General features: G+C 41.5%; 1 protein-coding gene across 6 annotated transcripts in view; it reads left to right on the top strand.

Annotated features, from left to right (window-relative positions):
• The first annotated feature begins 299 nt into the window (after positions 1-299).
• Positions 300-12,605, top strand: part of PTPRQ (protein tyrosine phosphatase, receptor type Q) — a 217,037-nt gene continuing 204,731 nt past the window's right edge. For 2 of the 6 annotated variants that reach the window (XM_019543153.1, XM_019543150.1), the window contains exons 1-5: positions 952-1,255; positions 6,321-6,458; positions 7,036-7,168; positions 9,488-9,742; positions 12,107-12,324. In XM_019543153.1, the coding sequence (XP_019398698.1) occupies positions 1,208-1,255; positions 6,321-6,458; positions 7,036-7,168; positions 9,488-9,742; positions 12,107-12,324 (792 nt within the window). In that variant the 5' untranslated portion in view covers positions 952-1,207. Of the gene's footprint in view, positions 1,256-6,320; positions 6,459-7,035; positions 7,169-9,487; positions 9,743-12,106; positions 12,325-12,605 lie in introns of all 6 variants that reach the window. The other 4 variants (XM_019543152.1, XM_019543151.1, XM_019543155.1 and 1 more) reach the window with 3 other exon arrangements.

Genomic DNA, 12,605 nt, shown 5'->3' with positions numbered 1-12,605 from the left:
GTTCAGCAGCTCCCTTGAATGCTCCTAGGCAGACCGGGTCTTCCCTTGAACTAATGCAATGTCTGCCTTACTCACCTTTTGGCTCCCCCCTCCCCGTTTTACCTTGCGTTCTCCTAACTTCCACCTATTTACATTCTCGCTTTTAGCTTCTCTCGTTCCTTGGAGGGTCCGAGCAGCTGGAGAAGAGCGACTGTGCCCAAAAGCCCGCTAAGAACTTTTTTTCCCACTGCTCGGTTGGTCTAATAAAAGTTATCACATCTATCTAAGCAGGCAAGGGGTTTTTTTGGGTAGGTGTGATGTCTTTTATTAAACCAACTAACTAGCTCCTCACATGCTTTGGATGCCAAATGCCTCGATGTGTTTGCACGGGCAAGTGTTACCGGTTACAGTTGTCTTCTTGGAGTGAAGAAGCAGCATCTGCTTTCACCCCTCATGCTTCCCTCAGTTGCTAAGATGGTTTCCAGGGCAGGTTGTGGACTTTTGGCTGAGCAAGTTTCATGCGCCTTGGCCATTTGGTGCTTCGTCTGCTTGGTGCTGGTGCTTTGGGGTGTCTCTTGTTTCAATGTTTATCGCTTCTTTCTGTGCACGGTTGATCATGCAGTCTCTAGCCACAGCATGCTGCTGGTTGGTAGAAAGGGCAGGTACGGCCCGTACTTGCACCAAACGTTGCTTATAAGGTAACATTCCAGATGTGTGCATTATGCACGTAGTCCAAAGCCTGCTGGAGTGAATGGTGGGACTCCTATTGACTTCAGTGAGTTCAGAATAGACCCTAATTCCCAGGTCAAATTATGCTTTCTGTTCTCAAATTATCGTGTGAATAAGGCCACTAACATTTGATCCAAGATGGAGCTAACCTGGAGACCAGGCAGAAGCTAAAGATCCCTTTGAAGCTGCTGAGTTGTTTTTTTTTTTTTTGCATAAGAAGGGGGGTGGGGCATATCCAGAGCTTATTGAAGTCAAGGGAAATTCTGTAATTGTGTTTGCTAGGCTCTGGATCAGGACATCAGGTCTTGCAAGAGCCAGGTCCACGACAAAGCTAGAATATCACGCAACATTCAGCTATATTGATATCAGCTGGGATTATTCATGTTCATTATTTAATTTTCCCCTCATCTTGTCTAAAATGGACTAACATACTTTTGTTTTGAAGCCATTGAGATTCAGAAACACAACGGGTGCTGGGAGTCTTAAAGATTCTTACCATATGGACCAAGCAATTCTTCTGTTGTGTTTATTAGAATCCGTATTTCAGGTAAGAGATATTTTTCCTTTTTTGAATAAGAGATTGTAATTGAAATGAATTAAATTATGATATCTGGCTAGACCATGATTATCATTCTAATATTAAAAATATATCATGATTTCTAGTAACTGCTATACAGCCCCAGCCTCATTGCTATTGAAGTAAGCAAGGGTTTTGCTGTTCACTTTAATAGGAGCATGCTATAACTGGGTCCTATGAAAGGTGGTAGAACTGGAGTCCAAGAACTTGGACCTGAGTCCACTATTGGCAGTAACAAATCTCATTGATTTCAATGGGGATAAGGTGTTAAATGAAGTTCAATGTCATAGAATCAGAGGGATTTATAGAAGTGGAAGGGGATCTCAAGGTCCCTTCCCATACACAAATTCAGGATTTGGTATTCCTAAACCATCCCTTATAAGTATCCAACCACTTCTTGAAAATTTCCAGTCAAGGAGATTCCACAAATTCCTTGGGCAGTTTATCCCATCATCCTACTGTTCTTCCAGTTGGGATTTGTTTTTGATTTTGAGATTTGCTATTGTTGTGTGTCCTGCCTTTTGTGGCAAGGGTAAACAAGGTTTCTGTCTTCTTGAATGTGGTATTTTTGGCTGTTTAAGAACTGTTATGTCCCCCCTTAATCTGCTTTGTTCCAAATTTAAACATGACTAGTTCATTCAATCTTTCTAAGTCTATTTAGGTTGTCTCTAGATCCTTTTCACTTTCTCTGCATCTTCCTTGCAACCTTGTTCCAAAATTCTGATTCTCTGTAGAGTGGGCTATCATCTTCCATGTTTTGCATACATTTGCTTTCTTGTGGTAGCATCCCATTGCTAACTCATTCCATGACCTACCGTAGCCCCCGCATCCTTCTCAGCAGTATTACTTCTAACCAGTTGTCCTCCATTCTGTAGTTGCAAAGCCTGGGGAAGAAAGAAAAACAAATGTGCATCTTACTTTTGTCTTTGTTGAATTTAATTTTGTTGCCTATAGTCCAGTTTGCTAATCCTAATAAAATAAAAGCCTTAGTCTATTTGTAATGCTTTATTTCCACTCTGCTTGATTGTTTGAGACAACCAATCAGAGTGTGAGCACTTGGACAGGAGCTGGTGGCTGTGGAGCGACGGAGTAGAAAGTGGTGGTGGCCTTGCCCACCACGGCCTGAGGTGACAGCGACAGCAGACAGGGTGCTGAGGTGAAGGTGGCTTCCAAATATGGAGCCACAGCTCTGCTGCGAGGCAAGGAGCTTCCCCTCCCCCTGCTCCAGCTGCAAGCAGGGCAGCGTCTCTGGAGATGAGGAACTGGAGCCTGGTCCTTTCCCCCTGAAGTCACTGGCAACACTCCCTTTGGCTGCAGCTTCTCTGCTGCGGAGAGAAGCTCCCTACATGGTCAGATCCCAATTGCAGTTGACCATCAGCTGATCAATGCTTCCAGCATCAGGAGCACACTGAAGTCAGAGGTTTTGACTTGGACTTTTCCGATTCTGATTTTGGATCTTCCCCGAAACTCAGTGTTGGCTCTGCTCCCTCTGGTTTCCCTGGTGTTCTGACTCAGCTTGGCTCCCTTGATCCTGATCTCGGATTCTCCCTGGAACTTGGCCCTGGCTCTCTAACCCCTGGCTCCTGACCTTGGCTTATGTCTCAGATGATGTCTCTTGCATCTTCCTTTTTAGTTCACATGGAACTGGGTCCCATGCTCCCTGTTCAACCCAAGCCCCAACCTGACGATTTGGTAATCTATACCCCCCATTCTGCTGAGGTGCAGCTGCTTATGTCCTGGCCAAACCCTCACATCTTCCTTTCCTTAGATCTTGAAGTGTTTTTTTGGGCAGTGAAAAGCTGAAATCTCTCTCTCTCTTTATGGTCACGAGTTATGCAAGACAGAACAGCTACAGTCACTTGTAGATTTGAAGTATGAACTGTTTCTTGGAAGGCTTGTCAGTTATAAGTGATACTAGGAAACTGCCCGTTGAGAATGACGGGTGGGGATAAAGGGCTGCATCTGCCCCCCTCCCCCCTCCTGCTGCTTTGGGCCAGGTCCGGGGTTGGGGCCACTTCTACCCCTTACCCTTTACTGCTTCAGGTCAGGCGAGGCCCGGGCCGGTTCTGCCCCTTCCCCCTGCGGTTGTTTCCTCCTTCCCCTCCACAGCTTTGGGCTGGGACCAGTCCCCTCATCCCCACTGCCACTTTGGACCAGGCAGGGAAAGTGGGCTCCCCCCTGATCACTCTCCCCCCCACCACTTCAGACCAGAGCTGCTCCCTGTCCATCGCTGCTGTTGCCTCAAGCTGCCCACTCTGCTGGCCTTGCTCCTCACTCTGTTGCTCCATGGCCACCAGCTCCTGTCTGAATGGCTGCACTCTGATTGGTTGTTTTAGACAACCAGTCAGAGTGCAAATAAAGCATTACGGACAGACAGACTAAGGCTTTTATAATATTAGAATGGTAAGATGCTGGTATTTTATGACAGTGCTGAACAAAAGTACGTTGTTCGCTTAAAACCAAGAGAAAAAGTTGGAGGGGAAAGAGCTAAATCTATCTTTCCTTGAAGTGTTACCCATTGTATTAATTGATTATTGTATCTCAGCAGATATTTTTATTCTTTAGAATACAGGGCTTCCACTAGACTATTTTTCACAGTAGAGCCAATCTTCTTAAGTCCTCCAGTTTGCTTTATGAGTATCTACTAAAAGACTCCATGGACACTGTCCTTTGCAGCATAGTTATTAATTTAACATCATTTTTTTTGATGTCCAAGAAATGACCAATGTCATTCCTATGAAATGTAAACTATGCTTTGAAAATAAATCAATGCCTTGAGAGATTTACATAGTTGTGTCCATTTGGCATTAGATGTGACAAATTATCTTAGAATAAGCTGGATACATGTACTCACATTACTTTGTGTTCATTTTTTACTCTAATACATCATGATTCAGTGTAACACAAAGCAGTATATGAAAAAATAGATTCAGATTTTAAGTGGAATGTTTTCTGTTAGTTAAGACTGCAACTTTTTGAGCTACGTTTTGGTTTCTGGCTCATGGATGGCAAAAACAAATTATGTCCTGAGTATTTATAAGAAGAATGGAATAAAAGTAGGTAAAGAGCTGAAATTTTTAATAAGTATAAGATGTACATTATGTTATCTAGTAGTGACTGGCATCTCTGGCCTGTAATCCTCTGAATTTTAGATGTATAGTTTGGTCTGAATTTTCAAATCCAAAACTAATTTCTAAGGTTGTGGTTCTAAGTTGGATCCATTTTTTTCCCCTGAATGGATGTAGCCAAACTCCTTAACTTCAAATGTCTTTAAAATGGTAGTAACAAAAGAAAACAAAAGATTGCCATCTGAAAATTAACCAATCTCTGTAGGAAAGGATTAAGTCCCTGAGATCTGCCCAGTACAGGTAGGATAAGCTAGGAGATGAGGGGTTCTCACTTCCTCTGCTTTTCTATTCCTGATTATGGGATATACAGATTATGGCACAGGGTGTGCTCTGTTACTCCTAGGGGCATGGGCAGCAGCAAGGCAGCCTGCAGCTGGTTCCAATCCGCAGTTAGGCACAATTACCTGACTGGGAACGGGGCCCAGCTGTTCCTTATAAGCAGGTCCCTGAACAGCAAGGCCAGCAGTCTGTTGCTAGCAGCTGGGAGAACACCACCCAGCTGGAGTTGTTGCTTGTGACACCTTGGAGGTACAGGGCAGGAGCTGTGGGGATGGCTGGAGACTCCTGGTCCCGGGGCATGACCTAAAACTACACCCTGCTGGGGCTGGTGGGTGTGGTGGGACTGCCAGTGGTGGGGCAGTCTCCAGGAAATGCAACACCTGTGGCCTCCCCAGGGAAGGGCAAATATGGGGCACGAGAAAGCCTCAGCCCCCACAGCCTTGCGGGCGACCCCGTGGAGGGGAAAGGCCAGGGTAGCATACCCCAAAGGACAAAGCCAAGGCTCAGACTCACCGTGAGTTCTGAGGTGGGGTCCTAGCCAAGTGAAGGGGCCAGAGACATCGTGAGATCTGAGGCTGCTGTAAGGTATCCAGGAGGGGTGGGGCCTTGAGCCTACAGGAAGCTATGTGAGAAGCTCCTAGGGCAAAGGGATAAGGGAATTGTAGCCCAGTGTAGGGCAGGGGATAAGGCCCAGTGTAGGGAAGAGAATGGGCCTTGGAGCCCTGAATGGATAAGGGCTGGGAGCCCTGAGTGATGGACAGCAAGAGAGCCCAGTGTGAAGGCATGGGGACTATGAACTCCAGTGGGGCGTGAGAGCCCCATGTGAGACCCTGGAGCTTGGGTCCTAGTGTGACGCACTGAAAGAACATGGATGTCATCTGCAAGGCGTGGGACATGGTACAGGAGGGAAGAGCCATGTATATAAGCCCTTGGCATCAGTGCAAGTAATTAGATAGCTTTCCACCTTATTGTCATCGTTCAGTCATTATCATCTAAGGTGTGCTGGGCAAAGTAGGCAGGTGGTTTACCCAGAAACAAGTGGGCAGCCAACAATTGGACCAGCCCCAGGATGTCCACTTGTTACATGGATACTGTGGAAGTTACTAAGACTAAACTGAACTCTGAACTATGTGTTGATGAAGAAAGCCAGGGAATTTAAGGTGTCGGGACACATGCCTTTAACGTTTCATTTAAACCAAACCAATAAAACTTAAAAGAGTCAAACTCTCTATTCAGCCCTCATCTGAGTAAAAACATACTATACCTCTGGCTTTGTTATTTGAGCTGGTAGAATAACAATTGCTAGCCAGCTTATTTGATCAAATTTATGGAGAATTTCAAAGTGATACAAATGAGCAGGCAATAGACCAGGTTTGGGCACAGCTAATACGATTTGCTAACATCTGAAGGGTAGGAAAAGAAGCAACACCCTTATTTGTAGAACTTATGAGGATTACAGAACTTTGGCAGACTGCATAGGTGGGCAGACATGTGGGTTGGGCAGAATCTTATAGTAAATAGCAGTATTTAAATAGAACAAATTAATATGATGGCATCCAGTTTTTTTAAAGTTGCTTTTCTTCTAATGTATGCTGTATTAAAAAGCAGTCACAACCTTTTTATTGCAGATTTCAAAGAGCCTAGATTGTGGTCAAGTGAGAAGACCTACAAGACCAGTTTTGCTAGAGTGGTCTGAATTCCCAAAAGGAGAAAATCCAGAACTTTATGTTGTAACATATCAGCAGACAGATGACTTCCACAAAAAAGTAAACGGTGTATTTCGTAATGCTCTGTGGTGTAAATAGTAGTCAATGAATTTAAAATAATCTCTTTTAGTATAAAATAAGGGTCATTTCCCACTAGACTAATGTCACATGGTTTAAGTGGTCAAGTAAAAGTACAGCAAAATTAGACTTGATTTGGTAAGCACCTGTGAGAGAAAATGTACCCTTTTCCAAAAATGTACCCTTTTCCCATAAAACTAGTGGGATCTATCATGGATACAAGTGCCTTGCTGAAGAGGGTAGACTTAAGCATTTCTTTAAAATTAAGCTTTATTAAATCCTGGCCTGAATTTCGGTGGCTTTGTTTTTATTTCAGGCAGACTGGCTTCTGAAGTTTTGAATCTGGGCAGAATATGAGTCAGTTTTCTAGCGGAAGAGTATGCATTACAAACTCAGAAATAGTCATAAATATATGTTATAGTTTATGGATGGATTCAACTTTTTTTTGGCATGATACAATATTTGATAAGTAACCTTTTTACTGCTTAGATGATCTGCATTAATTTGAGCTTTACTAATTACATTACTGATTACATCCAAAAATTCTTCCAAATTGCAGAATGTAGAAAATATTTCTACAATTGTGTCTAAACCTCTGAATTCTATTCTGCTAGAAGAAAACAAAAGCTATGATGTTACAATAGAGTCACTAAAGAATGGGAAAATCCTGAGTCGAAAATCGTTTAAGACACGTAAGTACTGTAATACATACTTCCTGGCATCATCATAAGCAATCTTGTATTGAACATTAGAGGAAAAGATGTGAGGTGAGGGAGAGGGGAGTCCTGAACTAGTTCAGTGAATGCAATTTTGCACTGAATTTTCCACAGGGCCAAAGTTCTACTCAAACTGTAAAGGAAGATTAACGTTGACTAAATTGTTTGGTTAACCAGTATTCATGTGAAAGTTATGCATTGATTAATTTTTGTACTCTTGTACAAAATACACCTTAGTAGATGGATTTGGGTGATTCAGTAAGAAGGAATCGCCCACTGCTACTGGGCCAGTAGCAGTGACTGATGGTGTTGCTGCTTTAGACCAGTTGAGGAGTATGTTATATTTCCACTTGTCTGCTGCTGTTTTGCCTTTTTTGGAAACACCAGAAGGAAGAAAGAAGTTGCTTGTAGTCCAGGGATCAGCAAGAAGATTTATTGGGCCAAATCCTAGTACTGAAACTTGAGTGTTCAGCTAGTGTATGAAAAAATGAGTTATTTCCACAGCCCTAATAAGGAGTACAGGTCCATGAATCTTTAAAGGCCCCTGGCAAACATTATACTAAAGACGCGATTAACCTGTTAATTGCATCTTAATGAGTAATCTGACTGCAGTTCAGGCAATTAATAACATGACAAAACAGAAAACCAGCCTCAAAATTATTCCACAAAATGTGAAATATTTTTGTGGCTGGTTTCTATTACACCTTAGATTGAATATGTGGCAGGATCCCGGACATACAGCCTGATGCTGGCTGCATGGCAGGGCTTGGTTGAAAGCTCCGCTGTATGGGCAGGCTGACAGTTGCAGTCCTGCTGATGATGCAGTCCTGCATAGAGCTGCAGCTGGCTGTTTTCAGGGTGCTGAGTCTTGGGGAACTCATCAGCTGGGCCAGGGTGCTGGGTTGTGGGGATCCCCCAGGGCTCCTTGTGACTTGTCAGGTTGACTGCCATTCCCTACAGCTCTTGACAAATCCCCAGTGCTGGTATCCCCACGTGCCAGGATATTTCAAAAACACATGTGCAGTCTAACTGCACACATGGTTTTCTGAAATCCCTGGAGCATGGGGAGCCCTGAGTTTGGCAAACCTCTCCCTGACTGTGGGGCCCTGGCATGCCTGGATCTTAATAAACTGTGTACACACAAGGTTTTCTGATATCCTGGTTGATAGGGCTCTGGAGCCTGTCTTGGGGCTGGGACCACAGCCAGTTGATTATTGGGCTCAGGTCTATACCAGTTCATACCTGGCTACAGCCACGTGGCTTTCTGCTTGCCAGTTCAGAGGAAACCTGAGATTGTGAAGCAGGTCTCCCTTTGCACTAGCAAATAGTAATGGTACGATTGGGATCTGATATCGGATCCCAGAATTGCCTGTCCGGCCACGCATGTGTGGCATGACAGGAGGCACAATTGTTGGGATCAGGGATCCCATCATACCATTAAATGAACATGTGCCAAGGGTCTAAATGTTTTAGGTAATTTAGGCAATAATTTCCTTAAAGCATAGTCTTTAAGATTTTCCAATTTCTTGCCAACCTAGAAGTGAAAGACCGAGATCAAGAATCGTATTTAAATCTGTAGCATAAACACGTGAAGAACTGACTCCTGGTTGCAGCATTCATTGATGTTGATGGGAGTGGAGGGCACTCAGCAGTATTCAAGAGGTGCTCTACATTTTACAGGATTGTGCAGCTGGTGTGCTAGGACACTTGGCCAACATATGTTCTTATTTATGGAAAGTGAACCTAGCTGCATTATAGAAGGCACATTTTGATGCTCACGGTATCTTTCATCTGTAGGCGTGGTTTTTGTTTGTACAGGCAACCTCTGCTTAGCGCTCTTAATTGGTTCCTGAAAAACCTGAGCATTAAGCAAAACAAGCGTTAAGTGAAACTGAAAGTATTTGATGACCCAAGGTGGTGACCGCAATTGTTTTCAATGACCCAAGATAGTGACTGTGAGCATTATAACAAAACTCACTGAGCGCTAAGTGAAATCAGGTATCAAATTCAAATGAGCATTATAGTGAAATAACTCTAAGTGAAACAGTGTTAAGCTGGAGTTGCCTATACTGAATATAATGATTTTTCAGTTTTATATTTATACATAGTTAAAATCAACTAAAGTAAAGATGGGTAGAATTGCCTTGTGGAAACCTTCTATTGTCAGCTAAAGAGGAACATGTAGATTTCCCAGTTGCAGTACATCCTTCAGCATTTCCTGAGTACAAAGAAAAAAATAAATATTTATTAACATGCATTATTGTAAATATGACTATTTTTTTCCTGATGTATTAGGTGGAATCTCGGTGAACAACATCAAAACATTTGTGACCATGACTACTGTATCTTTTAACTGGAGTACACTGGCTAAGGACTTCTCAGTTTCAATTTCACTGAATAACATGTCACGGAATCTGCAACAAAATGATGTCTTCTCTGAATGGGATAATTTAACATCTGCAACCTTGTATAGTTTTAAGTTTGAATTTAAACAACTGCTGCTTGAGTTTATAAGTGTATCTCAAACACTGGATATTCAAGTTGAAACAGGTATATGCACTAGTTTACTGTCATCACAGTGATTAACAAGGTGATACTGAATACTATGCAGAACAGGTTACAGAAAATTGTAAATAATCTTCTATTGACACAGATTTTTAAATGAATACTGTTCACTGGTGCTTGTATATCTTTATATACGAGCATCGTTTCCTAAAAAAAAACCCAACAGACTATAAAAACCAGAATCTTATTGTCACAGATACTAGCAGAATATATTTCAAAGACAGATTCATGATTATTTATGGAAACAAAGTTGCAAGTTTGTATGGGTGTGTATATGCTTGTAAGTACTTGGTACTTTCCTGATCCAAGACTACAACTCAGAAAAAATTCTAAGGAAAAGTAAATTTGTTGAAAAAAAAAAAAAGATTTGTGGGGTGACAACAATTTTTAATTTAAGATAAACTTTGGTGATTGCTTTCAGCCAAAAGTTAAGGGAGAAATATCAGACATTTGTAATATATCATTTCAACTTTTTTGATGAAATGTTGTTTTGGAAATGCCAAAAAGTATATTTTGGCATTTTGTTTATTTTGATGTTTTCAAAATTAAACTGTTTTCCTTTTGATTTCAAAGGAGCATATGTCATTTAAAAAATGACCAAAGTTAAAAAAAGAAGGGGAGGGGTGGTTAAATTGTCCCAGGTCAAATAAAAATTAAAGACATCTTTAATTGAAAACTAAACTTGGATCTCTGTCCCAGTCCTAAAACAGGCATTTATTTCTGGGAATCTTTCCAGGAGAGGGAGCAGTACAGCTGTTCGGCCTGCAACTCTCTCTCTCCACACCTTCCCCAAACCAGGGATCAGGAAGTGGCTACTCTGTTCCTCCCAGTTCTGTTGTGGGGTGGCAGACTGGATTAGTGGAGCAAAACTCCTTCCCACTTTCCGTACTGGGTATTCCCAGTTTGGAGAGCCAGTGGGTGTGGCTTCTCCTGTACCATGGGCAAGGGAGCTGGGCTATGAGCAGGAAGCTCTTAAAGTGTTCCAAGCTTGTGTTCGAAGACAGTACTTGGAGCCATTGGGAATGCAATTGAAGGAGCACAGCCCCTAGCCCATTCTCCAAACCAGGCTGTCCCTGGTTTGGAAAAGTGGCTGGGAGCATCGTCCTGCTTCTCGCCTCCCCACCCCTCCCAAAGCACACTAATAGGGGAGTTTACAAGAGTTCTTTTTTTGCCAGAGATTTTCTGTTGCAGGGGAGATCTTTCAAGTATCGACCGGGAAGATTTTTCTCTGGAGTGGATATGTTTCTTTTGGAAGTAATTGAGTACGCTCCTGGTTTCTACTGGGAAAACAGTGATTCTCCCAATAGAAACATTATGCCTGGAGATGGGCACTGAAAGTGAAAAAGAGAAAATAAAGTGGCCAAGAATATTTTCATTGTTAGTTTCTAGGAAGAGGGATACTTCTTTTCAACTTTTGGAAGTATCAGGATGGTGCATGTCTTAGCCTATAAATGTGCAAATGTACATTTTTTTTTAGATAGCATAAATAAAGATTTGAGCGGGACTAGTCAGATTCTACAGAATATGTGGCAGATTTGATAACACAACCATGTACTGTGACTAGACTGCAATATTGAGCTACTAATACTTTGAGTACTTGAACATACTCTGGTGTGAATGGGTAGAAATCTAACAGCAGTGGAATTATGCATAATTACATAATATGCATAACTGCATATATTTGTTAAGACTGTATCAGCTTTGCCAATATTCAGAGAGGGTTTGGGTTGCATTTAGGAATAATCATTTGAAACAGTGTCAGTTCTTTAATTTAATCATCTCTTTCTATTTTAAATCCTAAGAGTTTAGCAGCACAAGAGTAAGAATGACATGTGTTTAAGAAAGAACACTAAAGCCTTAAGGAAGATCCACAACCAGAATGTTATTTAAAACAAATGTTAGATGACATTAGTTTTAAATTGCTCTTGTGACTTTACAGTGAATCTCTTGATATTTGGTGTTTTCCTTAAAAGATCTAGGTACAAGAATCTTGATACTGCTGAGAAAAATCTGCTTTCTTAAAAAGAAAGAAAGTGTTTCTAGCACTCATTTATAATAGAAAGCCTGAAAATCCAATTCACAGTTTTGGGAAAGCTCAGGATCCAGTTAGTAACCAAAAAAAATACAACTTCTGTTATTTACTAGGATTTTCTATTTTTTTACAAAAGTCTATTGACTTTCGAAGGCCTGATTCATGGTTTCTGAAAGTTTGGGATCCACAATCCTGTTTTTTACTTAAACATGGTAACAATCTGTAAGTGTTTATAACATTTAAAAAAAATTGTGAACTGTAATGCAATCGTTATTGGTAGACTACTTTTTGGCAATAACATCTTTTCCCACTTACAGGTTTGTGTTCACCGGGATGGCTTGCATTCAAAGGCAGTTGCTATAAAATAAGCAGAGAAAGCAAACCATGGGGTATGGCACAACAAATCTGTGAATTATCTTCACTGGGGGCACATCTTGTTGACATAAAGACTGAAGAAGAAAATGCATTTATATCTTCTTACCTTCAGAGATTCAATCAAATAATCATTCTATGGACAGGACTTAATGACATGAAGGTCAGTATATTTGATCTTTACTTGTATTTTCCTCTTAAAGCAGATTTTTTGGCAGCAGGAGAACTTCAAAACTTACTGGTTTTTTTGGCAAAGCCATTCATTCACATTGGTCATTTCCCTGATCATTTGAATCACTATAAAATGTAAACTTCACACCGTAGCAGTACTGTGTTGCTATACAAACTCAGCATTATTGGCACCAGAAAGAAGTCTCTTATGGTTTCAACTGTCTTGAAAGCTTTTTTTCCTTGGCAGATTTACAGGATTAAAGCATATCCTGG

The sequence above is a fragment of the Crocodylus porosus genome, unplaced genomic scaffold (genome assembly GCF_001723895.1).
Source record: "Crocodylus porosus isolate Cpor-Errol unplaced genomic scaffold, CroPor_comp1, whole genome shotgun sequence".
Classification (NCBI taxonomy): domain Eukaryota; kingdom Metazoa; phylum Chordata; order Crocodylia; family Crocodylidae; genus Crocodylus; species Crocodylus porosus.
The sequence above is the reverse complement of the archived record's forward strand: the minus strand, read 5'-3'. Positions and strand labels throughout refer to the sequence as shown.